The 26695-nt window shown below is 36.2% G+C and overlaps 1 protein-coding gene across 5 annotated transcripts in view; it reads left to right on the top strand.

Annotated features, from left to right (window-relative positions):
• SF3B1 (splicing factor 3b subunit 1) overlaps positions 1-26695 on the top strand; it is a 58888-nt gene that overhangs the window by 25807 nt on the left and 6386 nt on the right. For 2 of the 5 annotated variants that reach the window (XR_011467816.1, XM_005894585.3), the window contains exons 3-21: positions 8703-8869; positions 10513-10617; positions 10974-11088; positions 12931-13010; positions 14064-14234; positions 17704-17941; positions 19181-19393; positions 19643-19764; positions 21194-21391; positions 21488-21589; positions 22752-22931; positions 23575-23661; positions 23784-24054; positions 24341-24486; positions 24590-24736; positions 24880-25005; positions 25799-26020; positions 26302-26484; positions 26572-26683. Coding sequence is in view for 4 of the 5 variants with exons in the window: in XM_005894585.3 (XP_005894647.1) it covers positions 8703-8869; positions 10513-10617; positions 10974-11088; positions 12931-13010; positions 14064-14234; positions 17704-17941; positions 19181-19393; positions 19643-19764; positions 21194-21391; positions 21488-21589; positions 22752-22931; positions 23575-23661; positions 23784-24054; positions 24341-24486; positions 24590-24736; positions 24880-25005; positions 25799-26020; positions 26302-26484; positions 26572-26683 (2985 nt within the window). In the remaining variant the exon portion in view is untranslated. Of the gene's footprint in view, positions 1-8702; positions 8870-10512; positions 10618-10973; positions 11089-11134; positions 12625-12930; positions 13011-14063; positions 14235-17703; positions 17942-19180; positions 19394-19642; positions 19765-21193; positions 21392-21487; positions 21590-22751; positions 22932-23574; positions 23662-23783; positions 24055-24340; positions 24487-24589; positions 24737-24879; positions 25006-25798; positions 26021-26301; positions 26485-26571; positions 26684-26695 lie in introns of those variants that run through there. The other 3 variants (XM_070388768.1, XM_070388767.1, XM_005894586.3) reach the window with 3 other exon arrangements.

Below are 26695 nucleotides of genomic sequence, written 5' to 3' on the forward strand. Positions count from 1 at the left end.
CTTAACAGCCTCTTTAACCAACCCGATTATTATTTTTTTATCCTGGGTCGCTGTGGCTTATAAGCTTCCCAGTATTGAAATATAAAAAGAACTGGATTTATTAAAATCAAATGTAATCCCTTTTTGCATGTCATGTCAAGTTTATAAAGTTATTAATGTGGGTAATCTTGCCAGCCAGCGTTTCTTCAGATACCTCTGATTTTGGCCCGTGAGGGAACCACAGTGTTCTGTTTAGAAAGGAAAAAAGATGGATTATCCAAAAATTCCATGTATTGGCTTGTTTAGCCACTATCCCTTGAATGGATTTTCAGGGGCATCACAAGGCTGAAAAAGTTTTCTCCCTAATTCTTTGCTTGCAGAATGGCTGGAATAATGATTTTATTTCTCTGCGTCTTCTGAGATTTTTACTTTCCTGTGTCCAGAATAGTTGTTATTCAGTTTTGTAGACATGTAGTATGAATGTTGTTAAAAAGGAAAAAAGTTGTTTAAAGATTTCAGAATTTTCCTTCCTGTAGAATTATGTAAGAATTTAATTGATACTAGTTAGGAATTAATCTTTTAGGAACTGTTGTTTGTAGTGTTCAGTAAAATAATTTACCACCATAGTTAGTTGTCCTACTAGGGTTTTGTTTAAGAAAAAGACTGAGAGTTGGTATACAGAATATACTTTCTGTTTTTCTGCATATTTTTTAGAAGTCTCATATTTGAGAAATCCTTGTTTACCACTTGCTTCTGATTGGTAGTGATTAGATGTTACTTATGGATCAGACTAAAAGGTGATTAACATCCAAAGGCTGTGTCTGGGAGAATTCCCTGACAGTTTAGTGGTTAGGACTCTGAGCTTCCACTACAAGGGCCACTGGTTCTGTACCTGGCCAGGGAGCTAAGATCGCACAAGCCTTGTAGCACGCCCAAAGGCTGTGTCTCTGTAATGCAAAGTGATAAATTATAGAACGTTGCAAATTGTACAAATTAAAAATGAGGAATAAAGATGTACCAAGGAGGAGGAAGTGCTGCAAGCTAGATTTAGCATTGTCTGAGGCATAGAAAAAAGGAAAGGCGCAGAAGGGGAAACCAGTAGGACAGAATTGGTGGGGAGCAGTTAAATAGTTGTATCAAATGTGACCAGTGATGGTTCATTTCAGAGTTTGATATTTAGGTCTTAGTTTAAAATACAAACAGTAGGTTAGATGTTTTCCATCTTATAGACGGTGCAAGTTCCAGCAGTATTTTATATTTTGATATCAAACTCGATTCCCAGATGAAACATTTGATGTATTTATGTCTGGCAAATGTCTATAATTTTAAGTTTTAAATTATAACGATTTTTGGATTAGTAATAAACAATTTTTAAGTAAATGAAAAATGGAAATCTGGTTATTGAATGACTTGAGATTTCAAATGGGCCTCTTCATAAATTTGTTCATGAATTCACGCTGTAAATATAGTCAACCTCTTGTCTCCTAGGGAAGGATTTGTTCTCTGATAGTTGAAAATCATCCTAGGATCAGTTTCCTCCAAAAAGAGGAGAGTTTCAGTTGAATGATGACATTTCTGTAGATCACTGGAGCATAGTTGGTTTTTAAAATATACATATCTTAACGTTTACAAGATTTCACGTTACCATCACTTGCAAGATGAGTAAAACTGGAAAAGAAGAAAAAATGACAAGAATTGAAACTTTTAAGGGTTAAGATAGTACATCAGATCAGATCAGATCAGTCACTCAGTCGTGTCCCACTCTTTTCGACCCCATGAATCACAGCACGCCAGGCCTCCCTGTCCATCACCATCTCCCAGAGTTCACTCAAACTCACGTCCATCGAGTCGGTGATGCCATCCAGCCATCTCATCCTCTGTTGTCCCCTTCTTCTCCTGCCCCCAATCCCTCCCAGCATCAGAGTCTTTTCTAATGAGTCAACTCTTCGCATGAGGTGGCCAAAGTACTGGAGTTTCAGCTTTAGCATCAGTCCTTCCAAAGAACACTCAGGGCTGATCTCCTTTAGAATGGACTGGTTGGATCTCCTTGCAGTCCAAGGGATTCTCAAGAGTCTTCTCCAACACCACAGTTCAAAAGCATCAATTCTTCGGTGCTCAGCCTTCTTCACAGTCCAACTCTCACATCCATATATGACCACTGGAAAAACCATAGCCTTGACTAGACGGACCTTTGTTGGCAAAGTAATGTCTCTGCTTTTGAATATGCTATCTAGGTTGGTCCTAACTTTTCTTCCAAGGAGTAAGCGTCTTTTAATTTCATGGCTGCAGTCACCATCTGCAGTGATTTTGGAGCCCAAAAAAATAAAGTTTGATACTGTTTCCAGTGATGGGACCAGATGCCATGATCTTCGTTTTCTGAATGTTGAGCTTTAAGCCAACTCTTCAGTCTCCTCTTTCACTCTCATCAAGAGGCTTTTTAGTTCCTCTTCACTTCTGCCATAAGATAGTACATCAGAGAACTTAAAAAAATTCTGTTTATGTACACCAGAGGATTCCATCTCAGAGAGAGCTTTTATTTTCTGTTGCATGGGGCCAGAGGCTGTGTTTTCAAAGGGTTAGAAGAAATGAGAACCAAGAATGAGAAAAAAGGAGAAACTTTAAATTGCTTTTAAAACATTTTAACTTTTTATTGAAAATTGAAAACATATACAAAAATACAATAGTGAAATAAACCCCCATATTGTGCTTATCTAATCATATGGCTTGAACAGTTGTAAAGGCAGAGCCACCTTTTCTTAATCTCTTCACTAGTCTTTTTCACCTTTCCTGTTATTTCAAAGCAAATCCCAGATAGATAATTTTATACATATATTTTTTTGGATAAATAGATAAATTTATTTTCTGATTATTAGACCTCTTTCTCAATCTTATTATGGCAAATATACATAAAATATGTAAATCCTAAGTTCTTTTTGGACTTGCCTGGTGGCTCAGATGGTAAAGCGTCTGCCTACAATGCGGGAGAGCCCAGTTCAATCCCTGGGTTGGGAAGATCTCCTGGAGAAGGAAATGGCAACCCACTCCAGTATTCTTGCCTGGAAAATCCCATGGACGGAGGAGCCTGGTAGGCTACAGCCTGAGGGGTCACAAAGAGTCAGACACGACTGAGCAACTTATGACTTACGACTTATTTCATTGGTTTCTACCAAACATCAAGAGTCAGCCATAGGTTTACCCATGTCCCCTCCCACGTGAACATCCCTCTCACCTCCCTCCCCAGCCCACCCTCTAAGTTGTTACCTAGCCCTGAATTTCCTGAGTCATGTAGCAAATTCCCATTGGCTATCTATTTTATATATATCCATACATTTTTCAGTGTGTATCTCTAAAATATAAGGAGTTTAAAAAATACCATTATTAAGAAAGGGGGAAAAAACCATTATTGGGAGTTCCCTGGTGGTCTAGTGGTTAGAATTCAGCTCTTCCACTGTGGTGGCCTAGGTTCAATCCTTGGTTGAGGATCAGAGATCCTGTATGCTGCATGGCACTGCCAAAAAAAAAAAAATCTGTTATTAAACCTAAGATTAATAAAATATCCATCAGTGTTTGATTTTGCTGATTGCCTTATAAACATTTTTTTACAATTCATTTGAATTAAATTCCAAATAAACTTCGTATATTGTACTCTTAAATCTGTATGTTCCTCCTTCATGTCTTTTTATTTTTTCTTGCAATTAACTGGTTGCAGTACCTTTGTCCTGTACGGTTTCCCACAGTCTGGAGGGAAAGGAGAAAATGGCAATAAAAACACAACTCCCTGTTAGACACTCGCACCACGGCTGTGACAGTCAAGGTGTCAGGAGGCCCGCAAGCAAGGAAAGCTCCAAGAAAATTAATGGCTTTTGGAAAGAGTACAGTTCTGAAATAATACTTCAGGTTTTGGTTAGACTAGCCAAGGCAAGGAAGTCTAACAAAGGACTTGAAAATTCAAGTGCCCTTCCCACTCTAACTTTGCTAAATCACTGTAATCTCGTTGGACTCTTTTTGACCCTGTAGACTGGAGCCCTCCAGGCTCCTCTGTCCTTGGGATTCTCCAGGCAAGAATACTGGAGTGGGTTGCCATGCCCTTCTCCAGGGGGTCTTCCTGATCCAGGAATCAAACAGTGATTGAACCCTTGTGTCTAGTCCATTGGCAGGCAAGTTCTTTACCACTAGCGCCATAATGGCAATGAGTATACTCACAATTTTCTAATAAGCTTTATTGCTGCTGGCAATTTTTTTTTTTTTTTTTGACTCCTACTGATAGACATACCTTAAAACGGAAATACGAACTTAAGAAAAACCCTGTTCTTGACAGATTATCCTCTAGAATCATCCTTTAGTGAGTCTCTTGCAGGCTCTTTGGTAAATACCAGTCTAATACTTAACTAGTACTTTGATTCCCGCCCCCCCCCCAGGTCTTTGTTTGTTTGTTTGTTTTTTAACCATTTCCAGAATATGCCAGCTCTGGGGATTTGAAGAATCATGCATCATTTTAACTTTAGGATTCCAAATCTACCATCAGGATAGGGAATTTCTACTTCTTTTTTCTTTTCTTAAAAAATTTTATTGGAGTGTAGTTGATTCTACTTTTATCTGTTTTTAAACTTTCAGCATTAATAACCAAGAGTGCTATCACAGAAGCCTCCTTCCCCCTTGATAGATTTTACTGAAGATAGGGGTAGGGTTAGATAGAGAACAGAAATGAGGTGCTTATGCAGATAATTTAGAAATCCATATTAGATGTTTATATCTCCTGATACCCTTTAATGCCATAAAACTGAGATTTTATAATTTCATATATCCCAGCTTTTCTTCATTTTACTGTTTCCTTAATTTCTCTCCCGTATTGTATTGGTCAAAATTCTTCTGTTATACAGAATAATTCATTTCTCCTCTGTTCTTAAACTTGATCAAGTAAACCCACAAAAAGGGCTCCAAAAGTTTCTTATAAAATGAAGCATGTATTTGCTCTAAGACTCAGCAATCATACTCACAGGTTATTTACTCTGGGGGTGTTAAAATCTGTGTTCACACAAAAACCTGTACACTAATGTTTACAGCAGCTTTGTATCTCTGCAAGCTGCAAACAACTTGAATGCCAGTCAAATAAAGAATGGATAAATACTCTGTGGTACGGTGGAGTACAGCTTGGTAATAAAAAGACATACACTATTGATATGCACAACGTGAAGACTGGAATACTTACACCTTGTGGTGGATTAAGAGTGCTAGCTCTTGGCAGTCACATACGTGACCATTAGGAGGTCCCAATCTTTTGTCCAATCTCTAGCAGACAGTATCCATTTTTCTTTATTTTTACATTTGAATGTCTTGAATTATAGAGATTCTAAATTGGAAGGGGATTAGGTGGTAATAGAGGATTTGTTCACGTTGGTCATAATTGAACTAGAGCTAGATTAGCATAAACATTTCCTTCTTTGCCTCCTCACATCCTTTTTTTAATATTTTAGACCTCTGGTTATTCTTCTTTTGGGTATGTTCCACCTCACTTTTTTTCATACTTGTTGTTTGAGTGGACTCCGGGAGTTGGTGATGGACAGGGAGGCCTGGCGTGCTGCAGTTCATGGGGTCGCAAAGAGTTGGCCACGACTGAGTGACTGAACACAACTGAAGAAGTCTTACGTGTTAATAATTTGCTGTCTGAAATTATCTATTTGCTTATTTTTAGTCAGTTCCTATTTAAGAAAGTACAGGAGTACTTGTGTACCAGTAGCTGTAATATAGTGTTAGGTAACTTTGAAAATAAAGAGTTAAAGACAACTTTTTTGTCTTTCCCAGAGATGTAGAGTGTAAAATTTGAAAGCTGTGGTATTTTATAAACCTTTGCTGGAGAGACAACTTTGAAAAATTACTTTCAGAGACTTCTATTATGAAATGTAATACAGGAAAGTCTAGAAAAAAAAATGTACTGAACACAGTGTAACCCATTGCCCAACTTTACCAATTCTTAATATTTTGCTATAATTGTTCCACAATAAGACAACTGTTGCTAATCAGTAAAGACATAAAATCAGTAGGTAAAATTCAGTAGATGACAGTTTGTGAATAAACATATTATCCAAATAAAGGGATAATAGTTGGTGAAACCTTACAATGGAAAAGTTCTTTAGAGGGGAAATGAAGCTGTCTGTGATGTAAGTTGGGGACTGAGCATGCTGCACAATGATAAGTATAGTGTGATGCAGTTTTTATGAAACAGTGCCCCTTTCTGGTTTTTCATTTGTATATCACCTAGAGGAAAATATAAAATTGGTGATTTTGGTGAGACTGGGATGGGCTGCAAATGGAGAGGTATTGGGCTAGGTATGAGTTTCCTGATAATGTGGAAGCATGGGTTCATACACTGGAGGTTCTGATTTAGTGTATTTGAGGCCTAGGAGTCTGTTCTTGTAACAGATTTCTCAGGTGATTTTGATGTAAGTGGTTGGTTAGTAGACTATACTGATGCTGTGGAGAGGAGATTGCAGACTATTTGGCTGGCGCGATTAACCCATTTGTGTTTATTGCCTGAGTCCTGATGACAGTAGCATTTATGGTTCTTTAAAAAAAAAATACTTTGAAAAATGATACATGCACCTAGTGGTGGTGGTTTTTTATTTTTTTTAAACCGTAAACATTTCTGAAATGGGAATGTTCAAAAAGGAAAAAATGAGAATAGATCTCCACTCATCCTTGAGCCAATTTTACTAATCCCTGAGAGAGTTCTTTGTATTATATCAGGAGAAAAAGTGTTCTGGGGGGCAGGGGGGATCTAATATGGGTTAAAGCTTAAATATATACATAAATATATAAACAACAGTAGAGAGAATAGTTGGAGAAGGCAATGGCACCCCACTCCAGTACTCTGGCCTGGAAAATCCCATGGATGGAGGAGCCTGGTAGGCTGCAGTCCATGGGGTCGCTAAGAGTCGGACACGACTGTGCGACTTCACTTTCACTTTTCACTTGCATGCATTGGAGAAGGAAATGGCAACCCACTCCAGTGTTCTTGCCTGGAGAATCCCAGGGATGGGGGAGCCTGATGGGCTGCCGTCTATGGGGGTCGCACAGAGTCGGACAAGACTGAAGCGACGTAGCAGCAGCAGCAGAGAGAATAGTAAAATGAATCAGTCCACTCAGATGACGATATTTCTGTTTGTGGTTAATTGTGATGGAGGCCGTTGGCTGCCTGGGCTCCTGTAACAGTTTTGAGGGGAGAAATGCAGGAAAAACAAGTGGGGATGGTAGTGCTCTGATACACTATAAGAGATTCGTTTACAAACTGGGGCTGCTAATTTCAGTATTAACTCTATTGCCTTATTTTGAGTTTCTGAGACTTGCTCCCGCACGCTGTGCCTTGGACTAGATAATGTTATTGCATTTTCTACTTTAAACCACACACATCTTGAAGACTTAGAGAGGGTTTTCTCCCTTAGCTGGGGGTGGGGGTTAGGCATTTATTTGTACCACTTGAATTTTTTCCTTTTGATGCTTGCAAACTAATAAATGAGTGTTTCAAAAGTGCCTAGTATCAAAGGACTAGTTCAGTTGAAGGTAATGAGCTAGCAAGAAATGCCTGTTTGTGAGGTCACAGATCGCTGGCAGTGGAAACGCTTTTTTCTTTACACACCTATAGATTATTAAGATTATTAAAATGAAACATCAGTTTGTAATTTAAAGTTACCTGGTGTCAGGAAAGACTTTGAAAAAAGGTTGGAAGTCTAGTCTGTATTTAAAGGAGACTGAAGAGACATGACTATATGCAGTGTGTGGTTCTTGATAGGATCAGGAAACAAGAGAACATGTTACTAGGATGTGAAGGATGTTACTAGGATGATTGGGAAATTATCATGATTTAGATAATTGATGGAGATATGAAATTAGATTATAAGATGATGAGTTAAAAATTAGCAAAGCAGTTAAGAGTTGATACTTCATTCACCACATGTGCATCTTCTGAATGTCAGACCTATGGATAGACACAGTGTTTGGGGGACTCATTGAATGCTTAAGTGTTTGATGCTCATTATGTCATTTAATCCTTAAAACGAAACTCTCTGTTGTAGGAAACTGAGACACATAGATCAGTGTATTAGTAGGTAAAGAGCCTTTAAGGCATACATTTTTAATTTAAAGCTCAGACTGTAAGTCATAAATCTAATGTGATGGTGGTTGCAGCCAAACTGTAGGGCTCTGTATTACATGCTTAAGAATTTAGATTTTATCCTTTGTTATTTTACTATTGAAGATGTTTAGGTTTTTACCTCGGAACTTGTTAGGAATGCAGAAACTTGGGTCTGATCTAGGTCTTTTGCATCCTAACAAAATCAGAACACACAGACGATTTGTTGCACATTTGAGTTTGAGACCCACTCTCTACAGTACTGTTTTTACCTTTCTAGTAGTGTTTAAATAATCTTAAGTGTTGTTCTTGCTCCCTAATCAATGTCACCAGGATTCTTTCAGTTGGGAAAGGTTAAAATTTAATGGTAGTTTAATAAACTTTGGCAAGCTGTTTTTAATGTAAGAGTAACTTGTAGTTGATAAAATAGGATTTCTTTTGTGTGCATAAGTACCTTCTGTTGAGGTGGAGATATTTTAAATTTATTAAAAATCAATACTTTTTATGGTTATTTTGATAATACCCAGTAGAGAAATGTATTATGTTGAGTGCTGTTTGGAAAATGAGACTAAGAAAATCTGTGTTTATTTTCTTACAGATATTGAAGCACAGATCCGAGAAATTCAAGGCAAGAAGGCAGCTCTTGATGAAGCTCAAGGAGTGGGCCTTGATTCTACGGGTTATTATGACCAGGAAATTTACGGTGGAAGTGACAGCAGGTTTGCTGGATATGTGACATCAATTGCTGCAACTGAACTTGAAGATGTAAGTTTCATAGTATACAAAAAGTCCTAGCATTTTTTTGTTGGAGAGCAAGAAATATAAATTTTCTGGTTGGAGTCATCTGGTTTAATCTCAGAAGACATTTTGGAGATTGAGAAATCTTTTCTTTGGGAGGCTAAAACTGTTGAAGGTGTCTTTCTCTTCTAAGACTTCTGGAAGTGCTCAGTTCTGACTCTTATTTTAAAACTAGTTTATTTAGCAAAGCACCTGGAAATCATTAACCATTGTAAAAGTAACCTACTGAGTTATTGTTACCTACTGAGCTCTATCTGGAGGAGCCCTGTAAGAAGTGATTTCATTGTAAATGGCTTGTGACCTCTGATATTTGCTTGATACTGTTTTTTTCTCCCTTGGTATCTTAATATGAATGAACTGTTTCTTGGTACTGACATTAATGGGCTTTTTCGAGCCTGTTTTAGTTAACTCCGAAGGATGATTACCTCTTATTTTGAAACACATCTCTTAAAGTATTTTCATATATTCCACAGAGCTTATATCTTGTCAGACCATCCCAAACATCCAAATTTGGTGAATAGCTTATCACTTTTGTGTGATTCAGTAACCTGTGTATATAGATTGTGAAACTTACTGTTTTTATGAAATTCAAGCCATATTTTATTTTATAGTTAGCACCTTTTTTAAAGAAAAATTTTTAAGTGCCAAAGCAAAGTTTGTAGAAGCCAGTCAGGCCTCTTTGCATATCATACCTTAATGGTAAGAGGCAGTAATGGCTCTGTGTTCCAAAAGCTGACTAGGAAATTGTTTTTTCAGTTTTAAATAAAATAAATGACGTGTTAAGATCTTCTTGAGATCTCCCTGTTGTGGCACTTCTTACATTAGTAAAATAATAATATAACATTATTCTGTCTAAACACAGTAATACTATTAGGGAAGTACATTTAAAATTAATTACATATTACTTTTTTCTGTGGTTAAACCATGTTTTTTAAAAAAGAGTTAGACCAGGAAACTGGAGAATTCTAAAGAAGCTGTTTGTAGTTTCCAAATCTGAAAAACAAATTTAATCATGCCCACTGAGAGTCCCTTGGACTGCAAGGAGATCCAACCAGTCCATTCTGAAGGAGATCAGCCCTGGGATTTCTTGGGAAGGAATGATGCTAAAGCTGAAACTCCAGTACTTTGGCCACCTCATGTGAAGAGTTGACTTATTGGAAAAGACTCTGATGCTGGGAGGGATTGGGGGCAGGAGGAGAAAGGGATGACAGAGGATGAGATGGCTGGATGGCATCACCGACTCGATGGATGTGAGTCTGAGTGAACTCTGGGAGTTGGTGATGGACAGGGAGGCCTGGCGTGCTGTGATTCATGGGGTCGCAAAGAGTTGGACACGACTGAGCGACTGAACTGAAGTGAGAAAAATGAAATGCTCACATTTTTCTAGTCCGTATATAACTTTGACTTCCACAGAAAGCAGTCCTTATTGAATCTTTTTAAGAGTGTAGAAAACTATATTTAATTGTTTTAATAGTTTTTTGAGTTGAACAGAAAACCCAAGTGTTAACAAGTTTTATCATACTGTATTTTGATTTCATATTGAATCTCTATGTACTTTCTAGTTTCTAAGTTCTGACATTTCTTGGTTTTGGGGGGGCATTCCATTGCAGGATGACGATGACTACTCATCATCTACAAGTTTGCTTGGTCAGAAGAAGCCAGGATATCATGCCCCTGTGGCATTGCTTAATGATATACCACAGTCAACAGAACAGGTAACTTAAAGATTAAACCAGAGTTTATTTGGATAAAGAAAACTGAATGTCTCAACTCCCGGGGAAACTCATTTATTTTATGAGTCAAGTTAATATTTTGAGGAGAGTTGATTTGAGAAAATTAGAAATAGTTAGGTTATAAAGGTGATAATTTCATGAAGGGGATTGAGGGGATTGAACTATGGAAATTTCTCATATGCCTTACTTTCTCATAATAGCATTTATGTGAGTATTGATACAGAATATTAGTAGGCATTTATTAAGCATTTTTATGTTTTATAATGTTCTGACTTTTGTTTGTGATTTTGTTTGGTTATTTAATAAGTGAATATTAAGTGAGACATACCTCTTTTCAGTATGATCCATTTGCTGAGCATAGACCTCCGAAGATTGCAGATCGGGAAGATGAATACAAAAAGCACAGGCGGACCATGATAATTTCCCCTGAGCGTCTTGATCCTTTTGCAGATGGTAATTCTTTCCCACTTTTCTATAAGTATTCAGAAATTTATTTGTGTTAAGTTGTCTTTAGCCCTTTGATTTTTTTTGGCATGCTTATGAATTTGCTTTTCTTTTTTAAAATCCCCCTTACTATAGATTTGTGTAGATTTGGTTGAAGTCACAGATGCCATATTCTTCATCTTTATAATGCCAGTTTTCTTTCCAGGTAGAAGGACAAGAAACTAATGAGCCCATGCCATAGAAACGCAAAGGGTTAAAGGTTTTTCTTTTACTTTTGTTTTTGGGTACGCTTTCTTTACTTTGAACAAATGTGTTTTTCTGCTCAAGATACTTTCAAATTATTGAAAGTTTTCATCCCAAATCTAGATTTTTAGGATTGTTAACTTTTGAGAAACTGTTTCCACATTAGAGCTCCCCCCATGTTGCTCTAAATATAGTTTAATAAATGCACCTACTTTGCTCTAAGCAAACTTAAAGTTAAAACAGAAGTATGTATACAAAGACTTTGATATTTTTAATAGTTGGAGTCTGTTTTGCTGATTTTAGTGTGCAGGTCAGCACAAGGGGCATAGTGAGCCTGATGGATGCTTTCCTCAGGTGAGTGAGTTTCAAAATCAAAATTAGGTGCCTGTTTTTTAAAATTAGATTCTGCTGCAGGTTTATAAATTAGACTTTCAGCCTGCATGAATTAGTAGGGATATTCTTTTTTTACTTGCATAATTGTAATTGATTTAAACATGTATGTCAGAATTCACAGGCCCATACTAACTGTCCTTAATTTCTTTCCTACAGCAGTACTGCTATATGCCAGTCCTGTCTGCATTCTTAAGGGTGCAGTTCAACACATCCTCTCTAGATTATGGTGAAAAAGTATTCCAAAGGAAGTCTTATCAGAGCTAGTGTCAGAAAGAATGACACTATCAATTGGGCATGATCTTCAGCATAGGAAATGTCTTAGAATTTTATTATATTTTCCTAAATTACGATGCTATACTACTTGTATAGCTAATTATCACATTTCTAAAACATCGTGTGCCTCTGTGAATCTTGTATTGTTTCATTTGGGCTTCTTTAAGATATTTCAAAGTTTGAAAAGCAAATACTGAAACTTTAACCAAGAGACTAACACATCTCTTTGTACACCACTTTTTTTCTATATGCATCATAATAACTGGTAGAAGTAATATATTTTAAGTAATATGTTTCCAGTTGTTATTTATACTTCCTAAGAAGATAAAAATATGTTTCTGGGTCAACAAAACATGGAAAGCCCATGAAGCCCTTTTTAGTAACATGACATCAGAATAAGATTAGAGGTATATTTTTTAAAGTCAGATTTTCTAAACTATAACTGTTGTAGAACATTGTATGAAGAACTTATCTAGTCGTAGTTACTTGTAGTCAGGATTTTAACAGCTTGCAACAGGTAATGTTTTGAATATAAATATCTTTCCAAAGTGTTACTAATGGTAAAGAGATAATTTTCTAGGCTTCTATTCTGCTGCTTGAAGTCAGAACTGCTGATGGAGACAAAGGCACGAAAGTGTACGTATTCCGGATTAGCAACCCAGGAACCCATCACTTCTGAAGACACTAAACTGTGCTGTCATTTTGTTTTTATATGCATTAAAATCTTTGTTTTAAACTGCTGTAGATATGTTTGTGTTCAAACAGGTTAAATTGATCAGCAAACTCAATAAAAAGTAAGATGTATAATTATTAAAGTTTTTCATCAAAAAATAAATTAAAGATTATGGAATAATGTAATATTAGAGCAGGGCAGATAAATCAATTGAACCTAATTATCTTTTATTTATTGTACTCTTGTCCTGTTGCTGTTCTTTTCTGCAGGAGGGAAGACCCCTGATCCTAAAATGAATGCTAGGACTTACATGGATGTAATGCGAGAACAGCATTTAACTAAAGAAGAGGTCTGTAAACCTGCTTTTTATTTTCATGGTGTTGGAAGAATGTAAAAGAAGTTGAGATTGACAGACTTTTATATTTCCTTTTTTATTTGCTGCACAAATATTGCTTACTTTATTACTGTTACTGTTAATAAAAATTAAGTTGAGAAAGAACCTTATGCAGAATTCTGCTGCTGCGGCTAAGTCGCTTCAGTCGTGTCCGACTCTGTGCGACCCCATAGACGGCAGCCCACCAGGCTTCCCCGTCCCTGGGATACTTAGGCAAGAACACTGGAGTGGGTTGCCCTTTCCTTCTCCAATATATGTGTACACATATATATTTTATAGAGGACATATCTGTGGGGGCTATTAATGGTATGTCCCTGAAGTCACTGTGTAAGGGAAAAGTCAAATAGTGAAATCATTTTTTTGAAAAGCCTCTTATTCCACAAAATTCAGTTTGAATATGTGTGGAAATTCAGTTTGAATATTCTGATGAGTTCCTGCTGGCCTGCAGAGATTGCTCTGTTTTAATACTTAGTCTTTGTAATTTTATTATGAATATATAATAGATTTTGGGGTTGTAGAACTCCATATATCTAATGGAGTTATAGAACTCCACTTTAAAATCACAGGGTAAATTAAATGTATCTTTGTTGTGACTATACTATATATAATACTTCATAGTTAAAATTACAATAAAATTTTGAAAATTTATCACTCTCCCAACTTAATAGTCTTAATTGCTATTTTTATAAGTTTTACTTGAAGTGTTTTTCAGTGGAAGCATTTTGGTTTGCTACCATTGACTGAAGATTTTACTTCATTAACTATATTTAAAGCAGTGCTCTCTATGTAATACGTTCCATATTTGCTCATCTATTATATAAAAAGACAGTGTATAAAGCTTGAAAATACAGGAAAGAGAGGTAAAATAAGGAATGGAAATACCAGTAGCATAGAAAGGAGAATGAGTGAAGAATAAAATGGTGTTAGGTAGAAATAACTGTACTAATGGCATGAAAATATATTGAAAGTGTTTTAAAGATGCTCACTGTTTATTTGTGTATTTTTCAGAGAGAAATTAGGCAACAGCTAGCAGAAAAAGCTAAGGCTGGAGAATTAAAAGTCGTCAATGGAGCAGCAGCATCCCAGCCTCCCTCAAAACGGAAACGACGTTGGGATCAAACAGCTGATCAGACTCCTGGTGCCACTCCAAAAAAGCTATCAAGTTGGGATCAAGCAGAGGTAATTTCTTTTTATTTTTTATTGTTACTATTTTTAATTTATTTCTCTCATGGAATATGTTGGTCTGCTTTTGTTGCCTTAACAAGATAACCTCAGACTGGGTAGCTTAAACAAGAGGCATTTATTTTCTCACAGTTCTGGGGGCTTGAAGATCAAGGTGCCAGCAGGGTTAGTACCTAGTAAGAGCTCTCCTCCTGACTTGCAGATGTCTGCTTTCTTGCTGTGTCCTCATGTGGCCTTTGCACACGTGGAAGAGCGAGGGAGCTCTGGTGTCTCTTCTCTGCCTGTAACGACACCAGTCCTGTCAGGTTAGGGTTCAACCTTGTGACCTCATTTAACCTAATTACCTCACTCAAGGTTCAGTCTCCAAGTACAGTTAGAGCAAGGATAAGGGCTTCAACATGACTTCTGTGGCAAACAGTTCTATTTATAACTTGTAACGGGATGTTCGTTTTGAAATATTAAATACAGATAATGGAAGTACGTCACATTATATGGAGGTTGAGTATAACATAGCGGTCCTCTTCATTTTCTAGATGGATGATTTTAAGTCTGACTACAGGTGTCATATATACACACTACTACTACATTTTCTTTGTCAGTTTATTTTCCTAGAAACTTTTTTTTGGTAGTAAAATATACAATTTGCCATTTTATCCATTTTTAAGTGTACAATTTAATGATATTGATTACTCTTAAAATGTTGTACAAGAACCACCATGATTTATATTCCAAAACTTTTTCATCACTCAGACAAACTGATCATTAAGCAATGGCTGTATTCCCCTTCCCTTCAAATGACTTCCTTATGTTCTGTGAAGCTGTACCTTCTTAGCTGCTGCTTTTTAGTTTGTGACTTTGATTTCTGTTTCTCTCCCATCCCAAATAGGAACAATTAAAAAGATAAAAGTATAAATGTTCCCACTGTGAAATCTGCTGGTATGCCTGTATATGTTCTCATCTACTCTGCTTTTCCATCTCTTATAATGTGGACTGTTAGTACAAATTGACTGTGTACAGCTTAACCCGTCTGTTTATGTACCATTTCCCATCTCTTATTACCCAAGGACTCTAATGTAGCATCAGTTTTTTTCTCTGTACTCTAGGTTATTATCATCAACAAACACATTTTCCTGATCTTTATCTTTTAAAAAAAAAACAAAAAAACTGCAAGAAATCATCTCTTGATCTTCACATCCCCTTCCAGCTACCATCCATTTCTTTCTCTTTTTACAATACTCCTCTTAGTGGCTACTACTTTTTAGTCTTGTTTGCTGTATCATCCTCAGCTTCCATAAATTTAGTGTACTCTAATGCTCAATCCTCAGATCTCTTTTCAGTCTAAATTAACTCTAGGATCTTGCTCCTGTCTTTACATATTGTCTTTGTAAGACAACTCCCAAATTTACAAATCCATCTTTATTTCTCTGTTCCTCAGACCCAACACATTTACCTTGATGTGTATTTGATTGGCATCTCAAAATCAGTATTTCTAAAATAAAATTGATTTTCCATATTCACTCTTTCCATCCTGCTCCCATGTATATTGGCTCAAACCAAACCCTTCAGGGTCATCGTATATTCCTTTTATTCTTTAATCTGACATCCTATCCAAAATAAATTTTCTTGGCCCAACTTTTAAATATATTCAGAATCTAGCCACTTTACATGGTATCTGTCCCCTCTACCCTAGTCTAAGTCACTGTCCACTCTAGCATAGGCTACTGCAGATTTATTTACAAATGAGGAAAAGCATGTCAGACCATGGCAGTGTTTTTCCAAACTCAGAACTGAGTTCTAAACCTAACACGTAATTTCCAACGAATTTAGTTTAAGGTAGATCTTGAGGACTTCCCATTTGCTTGCTGATACATGAGAGGACTTGACTCTGCAGAGAAATATTACTAAGTTAAATTCTGTGGTTGGCATCCGGTGTAAATTTTTAGAACTGAGAAAAAGAAACTTGTCTTGTATCTCTTCAACAGAAAAGAAGACCCAAAAGTTGATGTCTGTTTTATAAAAACTAGAGATTCAGACCATATTTTCTTTCATGTTTCTCATTTAACACAATTCTATTCTAATCATGTCTGTAGGAATTATAGTGGATAGTAGGAAGAATTTTTTCCTACCTGATTGAGCAGGAAGAGCAGTTGAGCAAAAAGATATTTTTTAACAGTTTATGTGCCTTGTTATTGTTCAGTGTTGTTCAGTCACTAAGTTGAGTCTGAGCCTTCGCGACCCCATGGACTTCAGCACCCCAGGCTTCCGTGTTCTTCACTATCTCCTGAAGTTTGCTCAGATTCATGTCCATTGAGGTGGTAATGTCATCTAACCATCTCATCATCTGTTGCCCCCTTCTCCTTCCCTCCCCTCAGTCTTTCCGAGCCAGCATCAGAGTCTTTTCCAGTAAGTCAACTCTTCACATCAGGTTACCAAAGGATTAGAACTTCAGCATCAGTCCTTCCAATGAATATTCAGGGTTGATTTCCTTTTGGATTAACTGGTTTAATCTCCTTGCAGTGCAAGGGACTCAAGAGTCTTCTCCAGCACCACAATTCGAAAGCATCAATTCTTGGGCGCTCGGCCTTCTTTATGGTCCAACTGTATATATGCTTTACTCACCTAATTAAGAATTTATTAACCCTGATTAATATATAGAATCTTTTGAAAGAAAAAAATACTGATTCTTATTTGCAAACATAAAGCTAAATAGAACTCTTGGGTGGAGCATCCAACTTTAAAAGAAATACGTAAAAATATACTACAAAACTTATAGAATTATTTAAATACAAATTTTGTTTCTACTGCTTGACCTGCCATTTTTGATATGATATTGTCTGCATTATGGAGATTATTTTGCTGTCACACTGTCTGATGCCCTATATCGCTCACTGCTTGTCTTTATTTGAACTACCATGGAACTTTTGATTAAGTCAGCTTCTAATTTTTTGTTTTCATTAATCTTGAGAGTAATATAAAGATTGTAAATATAAACTCATTTCAAGGATTTGAAATTATGTGGCAGTATCAAGTTATAATTACTCAAGTGATTCAAAACATGGTTAAATTAATTAAACACATAAAATCAAAAAAAAATTCAAAAATATTCTTAGTGGGAAATTTGGTGCTCACATTTCAAAGCCCCAGATTTATAGAACTGAAAGTTTTTGAGATCTCAACAGAGAAACCTTAATGTTTTCCCAAAAGTTACAGAACCATTAGTGGCATAACAAGATTATTACCCAAAATATGTTGTTTTTTTAAGCTAGGGCTTTTTTCAGTGCTTTAAATTAAATCTTTAAATTGTTTTTAGTCATAAACATGTTTGCTTAAAAAGTAGGCATCTTTTAAGCAGAAGGATAATCTACATCTACTCTCTTAATCATGAACTAAAACATTTAATTTTTTTTTAAGTTTTCTAGTTACTTTCATGTGGATGTCTGAAATAAAAATGTTTTACTCTGTTAAGACCCCTGGACATACCCCTTCCTTAAGATGGGATGAAACACCAGGTCGTGCAAAGGGAAGTGAAACTCCTGGAGCAACCCCAGGCTCAAAAATATGGGATCCTACCCCTAGTCACACACCTGCGGGAGCTGCTACTCCTGGACGAGGCGATACACCAGGCCACGCAACACCAGGCCATGGAGGCGCAACTTCCAGTGCTCGTAAAAACAGATGGGATGAGACCCCCAAAACAGAAAGAGGTACTTCTAGTGGAATCTGGGCATGTGTTTGAGTAAAATGTTGATTTGATGAGTGGTATGTCTATGGGTGAAACTCGGTTCTTCTGGTCCTGGATAGACAGATAAATAACCAGATGTTTTCGGGACAGGTTAAGAATTGAGCAGATTATATGTGTAAATCTTTTCCCTTCTTAAAGAGGTTTAAGGATTATTTTAGGCGGAACATTAGTTGTTGCTTAGTCGTTAAGTTGTGTCCCACTCTTTTGTGACTCCATGGACTGTAGCCCTGCCAGGCTCCTCTGTCCATGGGATTTCCCAGGCAAGAATACTGGAGTGGGTTGTGATCTGCAGGGGATCTTCCTGAACCAGGGATGGAACCTGCATCTCCTGCATTGCAGGTGGATTCTTTACTGCTGAGCCATCAGGGCTTCCCAGGAAGAACGTTAGGAGAAAGTAAAGTTTATAGGCCATAACCTATACTATATTATAGTATAATAGCATAAATTATTGTCATGTAATATCATCATCATTGTACATAACATCGTTTGCTATTTTATTAATTTTAAGGGTATGATTTAGTAGCATTAAGTACATTCACGTGTTGTGCAGCCATTATCACTATCATTTCTAGAACTTTTTCATTGCAAATAAAAGCTAAACCCATTAAACAATAACTTGCCATTCTTCCTCATCCCAGCGTTTGGTAACCTCTCATCTACTTTTTGTCTGTGTAAATTTGCCTAAATTTTATTGTTGTTTGTGTGACTTCTCTAAAGCTGTGAGAATAGTTTTTGAAAGTTAAAGATTTAATAGTACATCTGCTATATTAAGAATTTATAAAGAATGTTTAATGATAGGGCAGAGTGCTTTAACACATAATGTAGGGAATTCTCTGTAGTCCCTGATTAGGACTCAGTGCTTTCACTGCAGGGGCCTGGGTTCAGTCCCTAGTCAGGGACCTGAGATTCCACAAACCACACACCCCTACTTCCTCCTCCCGCATAAACAGTAATGGATAAGAGAAGCAGTATAAAATTACACATGCAGAGTAATCTCACTCTGGAAAAATGAAAAATGGCTCAAGCTACACAAAAGTGGTTATTTCTGGGTTGTATTATGAGTGATTAAAAAAATTCTTTGCTCCTGTTTCCTTTTCTTGTTTCTGAACTTCATCAGTTTGAGTTTGTTAACTGTTTGAGAATAAACAGTCATTTTTTGACAGTGGTTAAAATTTTAGGCTTATTCACTTTTTCTTTAAAGATACTCCTGGGCATGGAAGTGGATGGGCTGAGACTCCTCGAACAGATCGAGGTGGAGATTCCATTGGTGAAACGCCAACTCCTGGAGCCAGTAAAAGAAAGTCACGTTGGGATGAAACACCAGCTAGTCAGATGGGTGGAAGCACTCCTGTTCTGACCCCTGGAAAGACACCAATTGGCACACCAGCCATGAACATGGCCACCCCTACTCCAGGTAGAAACTTTGTCATTGGAAATAATTTTTTCCCCGTTAGTATTTCGAACTTTTTGTTTGTGGTTTTCTGTGTGTTATTAATGCCTATTTTTGGCAAGAATAACGGGACATAAAAGGAAGTCTGAGTTTATAATATAAAAATGAATGTTAGAATTGATCTTAACTGTCTTATATCCAATCCCAAGGACCTATGTGATGATAAAAATCTTGCACTATATAGATTATTACAGAAATTTACTTTTTTGGTAGGTCACATAATGAGTATGACTCCTGAGCAGCTTCAGGCTTGGCGGTGGGAGCGAGAAATTGATGAGAGAAATCGCCCGTTGTCTGATGAAGAATTAGATGCTATGTTCCCAGAAGGATATAAGGTAATAACAACATGAATCTGGTTTTTAGAATGTGGATTTGGTGGGGAGGGGTGCACCATGAGGTTTGCAGGATATCAATTCCCAATCATTCTGGGGCAGAGGATTGATCCTTGGCCCTGGCAATGAAAGTGACGAGTCCTAACCATTGGACCACCAGGGAATTGCCTGGTTTTTGTTTTAAATATTCTTTGAAAATATTAACTGGTAAAGTTTGCATTGGTCTTGCCCAAATTTACTACTCTGTTTCATTCTTGAGATATTTCCAAGTGTGTTTCATTTCCACATTATATCATGGTTATTTTACTTGATGTCTCACAAGATCCTGTGTATTTAGTTCATGGATTGCCAGTGAACACAAAGAATGTTCTTACTTTACCATAGCAACTTGAAGTTTACTTTGAAGTATAAAATTTTGTAGGTACCTCTGACTCTAGGACCTTTCGATGGTCTAAACGTGGTCATATAGCTATAATCAGGGCTGGAACCTAAGTAATTTGATGGCCTTTACTGGGCCTTTTCTGCCAATGTCTATTGCTTCTTAACAGTTTTATGTATTTTCCCCTCTCCCCTCATTAGGTTTGTACTAGAGTATTTGTTTTTAAGTATGCATGAATTAACTACTTTATAACTTTTTGTAATCTTGGGTGGGGAAGGTCCCCTGGAGAAGGAAATGGCAACCCTCTCCAGTATTCTTGCCTGGAGAATCCCATGGATGGAGGAAGCCTGGTGCAGTACAGTCCATGGGGTCACAAAGAGTCGGACACGACTTAGTGACTAAATCACTACAAATGTCCATGTAATACTGTGGGTATAGTCACTCTCCATCCTACTGTTGACTGCCTTGAGTGTCTGTCTCAATTACATTCATTGATTCCTTTATAAGTAGAAGGGGAAAATCCTCCTTTGTGAATATTGAGTGAATTTTTTTATTTTAGTTAAATGGTGTGTATTTATAGGGCTTTGCTCAACATTTTGAATTTTTTTGCACTCATTTTTGTACAGTCTTAAAAGAGATTTGCTTTTGTAGCAGAGATTTACATGAATTTTAAATTTTTTATTATTTTAATATAATCTTTTATGCATTCTGTGCACTATGTGAGCTTATTTGCATTTATGTGATACTGGTTCACCAATATGTTTATATAGTCTAATGTTTGAAAGTGATCAGAATTTTGTAAGCCTTCTTCATGTATTGCATCATTTCCCCACACTTCTAATACACTTAATCTAAATTTAAATTTGATGAGAAAGAGTAATACTTGTTATATATTTTAAACATACAATTAAAATAGAAAAATGAGATTGATGTTAATTGATGGTAATTCTTGCCTCTAAGCAGAAAGCTTCTTACGTGCACATATTACTCATTTTTGTTATCATTTACTATATAAAGCTAAGAAAGTCCTAAATTGTCTTTTAACTGTATTAGGTACTTCCCCCTCCAGCTGGATATGTTCCTATTCGAACTCCAGCTCGAAAGCTGACAGCAACTCCAACACCTTTGGGTGGTATGACAGGTTTCCACATGCAAACAGAAGATAGAACTATGAAAAACGTTAATGACCAACCATCTGGAAATCTTCCATTTTTAAAACCTGATGATATTCAGTACTTTGATAAACTTTTGGTAAGTGATAATAACAGATATAAGATACTAACTCTTTAGCAGTTACAAGTCATTATATCTCCACTAACCTTTAAATTTTTTACTTTTTACTGTTAGGTTGATGTCGATGAATCAACTCTTAGTCCAGAAGAGCAAAAAGAGAGAAAAATAATGAAGTTGCTTTTAAAAATTAAGAATGGAACACCTCCTATGAGAAAGGTAAGTACCAGTTTGTTAAATCATCATGTTCATTATAATCTTAGAGATTCTCCATTTTATCCTCAAAGCCTTTAAAACATGCTGAAAATAAGGGAATTAGTAGAATTATGTGGGAAATTAGTATCATGTGGTTTGAAAATGGTTCTTTAGGAGACGTTTAGGAGTTTTAGCTTATACTCTTGTGACTCTATTAAATTACCCTTTTTTTTAATATATTTTTTCAATTTTTTTTAGTGAAGGTATAGTTGATTTACAATGTTGTGCTAATCTCTGCTGTACAGCAAAGTGACTCAGTTCGTGTATATATTCTTTTTTAATGTTCTTTTCCATTATGGTTTATCACAGGATATTGAGTATGGTTTCCTGTGCTATACACAAGGACCTTGTTTTCTATCCATTCTAAATGTAATGGTTTGCATTCTACCAACCCCAAACTCTCAGTCCATCCCGCCGGCCCACAAACCACAAGTCTGTTTTTTGTATCTGTTTTGTTGATAGGTTCATTTGTGTTGTATTTTAGATTCCACCTTTAAGTGATATTGTATGCTATTTGTCTTTCTCTTTCTGACTTACCTCAGTAATAATCTTTAGTTGCATCCATGTTGTTGAAAATTACATTATTTGGTTCTTTTTTATGGATGAGTACTATTCTATTGTATACATGTGCCATATCTATCCATTTATCTGTCAGTGAACATTTAGGTGATTTCCACAGCTTGGCTAATGTGAATAGAGCTGCTGGGCACATAGGTGGTGTATGTATCTTTTTGAATTAGAGTTTTGTCTGGATATATGCCCAGGAGTGGGATGCTGGATCGTATGATAATTCTATTTTTAGTTTTCTGAGGAACCGCCATACTGTTTTCACAATGGCTTCACCAGCTTAAATTCCCACCAACAGTGTAGGAAGGTTCCCTTTTCTTCACACCTTCTCTAGCACCGTTACTCTGTTTGAATTATCTGAAAACATTGTTTAAGCCTTTATCACAGGAGTTCAAACTTCAGAGTAATTTTAATGGGAATGAACACGTACTTCTGTATGTAAAATATCCGTTTGACATTTACACTAAAATATTCAGTTACAGAAAACCATGGAGTAATTATTTTGCTCCCATTCAAAACGCTTATAATCAAGAAACCTACCTTTTACTCTTTCTTCCAGGCTGCATTGCGTCAGATTACTGATAAAGCTCGTGAATTTGGAGCTGGTCCTTTGTTTAATCAGATTCTTCCTCTGCTGATGTCACCTACACTTGAGGATCAAGAGCGTCATTTACTTGTGAAAGTTATTGATAGAATATTATACAAACTTGACGACTTAGTTCGACCATATGTACACAAGGTTTGTTCTCCAGTTGTGTTTCTAGTGACTTGATATATTTTGATACAAAAAGAATTCATTTTTTTTTACCAACTTATCAATAGATGTATTTGTGAAATGTAAAAATTCTTAAAAAGTAACAAGATGCTATACATTTACAGTAAAAAAGGGAAACTTCAGCTCCTTTTAAAGAATACTCAGTTAGCCATTGTTAACATTTACATACCCTGGGACCTTTTTCTTTGCATGTAGATACATAGACAAATACATGTGTAAATAGATGTAACTTTTGGCCATCCTATATAATGGGTTCATAGTACTCATATTTTAAATTTGCTTTTATTGATATTAGGATATGAAAATGTATGTTTCTGTATCATTAGCCATTTAGTACTAAGAACCATCTTTTTGCTGATGGTAATTATGGCTTAGAATTGTAAAATGCAGATAGGGGTATGTGTGTATATTGTATTTAATTATTTTTGTATTACCATTTCTCCCAAATACTGATTTTTATGTTGGGTTTAAAGTTGTGTGATTAAAATTATTAATTTGTCCCTTAATTAACACAGTCCTAGAAATTAAAAATTTCCTTATATGTACTCTGTTACATGAGCATTGCATCAGTAACTGGTGTGAAAATGTAGCTCCTTCTCTTTTTCAGATCCTAGTGGTCATTGAACCATTGTTGATTGATGAAGATTACTACGCTCGAGTGGAAGGCAGAGAGATTATTTCTAATTTGGCAAAGGTATTTATATTTCTGGAAAACAAAGTTTTATATTTGTTGATAGGACTATTCAATTTTAGAACAAAATGATTAAAGGTTAATGTTATCAACTCATTATTATCATTTTTTTCTTAAACTTTCAGGCTGCTGGACTGGCTACTATGATCTCTACCATGAGACCTGATATAGATAATATGGATGAGTATGTCCGTAACACAACAGCTAGAGCTTTTGCTGTTGTAGCCTCTGCTCTGGGCATTCCTTCATTATTGCCTTTCTTAAAAGCTGTGTGCAAAAGCAAGAAGTCCTGGCAAGCGAGACACACTGGTATAAAGATTGTACAGCAGATAGCTATTCTCATGGGCTGTGCCATCTTGCCACATCTCAGAAGTTTAGTTGAAATCATTGAACATGGTAAGTTGTAGGATAACTTTGTTTTCAGACAGGTTTCCTGAAATTTAGGCTACTGATTTTTGGAGAAGTGGAAAGTGACCTACATAAACACCATATAGTTTATGATTTGTAATATTAGCTGCTAATAGGCTGTAGTTCATACTGGCTTTTGCCTAACTTTGTCCAGTGTGAACAGATTCTGCAGTTTGACTAAACGGTTAGATGTATTGCTGGAATCTCAGTAGTACTATCTAAGTTAAAATTTGGCAGTATTGCTTAGTTGAAACCTGTGTTTGGCTTTCTATAGGTCTTGTGGATGAGCAGCAAAAAGTTCGGACCATTAGTGCTTTGGCCATTGCTGCCTTGGCTGAAGCAGCAACCCCTTATGGTATTGAATCTTTCGATTCTGTGTTAAAGCCTCTATGGAAGGGTATCCGCCAACACAGAGGAAAGGTAAATTCACCAGTTTGGTTGTGTTTTTTATTTCTACTCATTGAAGTTCAAATGACCTAAATCTAATTTACTAAGTATATATATATTTTTTATTTTAAAATAGGGTCTTGCCGCTTTCTTAAAGGCTATTGGCTATCTTATTCCTCTCATGGATGCAGAATATGCCAACTACTATACTAGAGAAGTGATGTTAATTCTTATTCGAGAATTCCAGTCTCCTGATGAAGAAATGAAGAAAATTGTGCTAAAGGTACTTGTTCCAAATTGTTCAATATTTATTCATCTAAATTGGATGTATTTCATTGTTGAAAGAGAATTCTATATCATTAAAAAATATATTTTAGACCAGGACTGTGTTTGCTGCTGCTATTATTATTTTTTTGAACATTTTAGGTGGTAAAGCAGTGTTGTGGAACAGATGGTGTAGAAGCAAACTACATTAAAACAGAGATCCTTCCTCCCTTTTTTAAACACTTTTGGCAACATAGAATGGCTTTGGATAGAAGAAATTACCGACAGGTAAGTTTTTATTGTAAAAAAAAAATATTTTCAGAAATTCTTACAATTAATCCATTAGTTTGATTGCATATTACATAAATCATATTTTGCCTTGAGGATCTCATAGATTGTTTGCTTGATTGTGAAAGAGGATGGATTTTAGTCAGCAAGTCAATTTTCATTTTGAGTTTGCATTCTGGAATAAATAGCCAACTATGAATTGACATTTTTATCTAGTAAGTGAACTCCTTAATCTGGCTTAAATAAAGCATGAATATAATCTTAACCTTAATCCCCTTGACATAGACTCATACTTAATTTTTTTGGCCACCTTTTTCTTAAAAGTTTTATTATTTTAAAAAAAATTTTTTTTGGTTGTGCTGGATCTTCGTTACTGTTCTTGGACTTTCTCTAGTTGCAGCGAGCAGGGGCTGCTTTTTGTTGCCGTGCATGGGTTTCTCATTGTGATGGCTTCTCTTGTTGTGGAGCTCTGGCTCATGGGTTCTTGGGTTTCAGTAGTTGCAGCACATGGACTCTAAAGCGTGGGCTCAATAATTATGTGCACAGGCTTAGTTGGTCTGGGCATGTGGTATCTTCCCTGGCCAGGGATCAAAGACATGTCCTCTGCATTGGCAGGCAGATTCTTACCCACTGTACCACCAGGGAAGTCCCATCTTAAAGTTTTAATAGTAGGAGCCAGCTGTTTTCAGCACACTGACTAGCTAAATAGTTATCTTTAGAATATTCCATTTTCATAATTTCTCTGTATTTCCTTGGAAAAGCAGTAAATTGATTTTTCCCTCCTCTTTTTTAGTTAGTTGATACTACTGTGGAGTTGGCAAACAAAGTCGGTGCAGCAGAAATTATATCCAGGATTGTGGATGATCTAAAAGATGAAGCTGAACAGTACAGAAAAATGGTTATGGAGACAATTGAGAAAATTATGGGTAACTTGGGAGCAGCAGATATTGATCATAAACTTGAAGAACAACTGATTGATGGTATTCTTTATGCTTTCCAAGAACAGACTACAGAGGTAATGATACTAATTATTATGGCAAGTTGCCATTGGCTCTCATATTTGTAAAAAGTAGTTTCAAGGAAATGTTATCAGTAAAGAATTAATTAAAAAATTTAAATGCCCATATTTATGCAGTTAACTACAAAGAAATGTTCTTCTACATCACATTTTTAGAATAAATTTTTGAAAGCTGAATATTAGTATGTTTTAACTGTTCCATCACAAACTGAATTCTTGTTCACATTGAATATAGTTTTTAAATTTAACTTGGCCTTTTTTTTTTTTCTTTTAATAAGGACTCAGTAATGTTGAACGGCTTTGGTACAGTGGTCAATGCTCTCGGCAAACGAGTCAAACCTTACTTGCCTCAGATCTGTGGTACAGTTTTGTGGCGTTTAAATAACAAATCAGCGAAAGTTAGGCAGCAGGCAGCTGACTTGATCTCTCGAACAGCTGTTGTCATGAAGACTTGTCAAGAGGTAAACTTTATATCAGATTCTTATTTATTCACCAAAAGAAATGGCATAAACAGTAACATTTCATCTTTTTTTTTTTTTTTTAAACAGGAAAAATTGATGGGGCATTTGGGTGTTGTTTTGTATGAGTATTTGGGTGAAGAGTACCCTGAAGTTTTGGGCAGCATTCTTGGAGCACTGAAGGCCATTGTAAATGTAATAGGTATGGAATTCG

Source organism: Bos mutus, chromosome 2, assembly GCF_027580195.1.
Source record: "Bos mutus isolate GX-2022 chromosome 2, NWIPB_WYAK_1.1, whole genome shotgun sequence".
Classification (NCBI taxonomy): Eukaryota; Metazoa; Chordata; class Mammalia; order Artiodactyla; family Bovidae; genus Bos; species Bos mutus.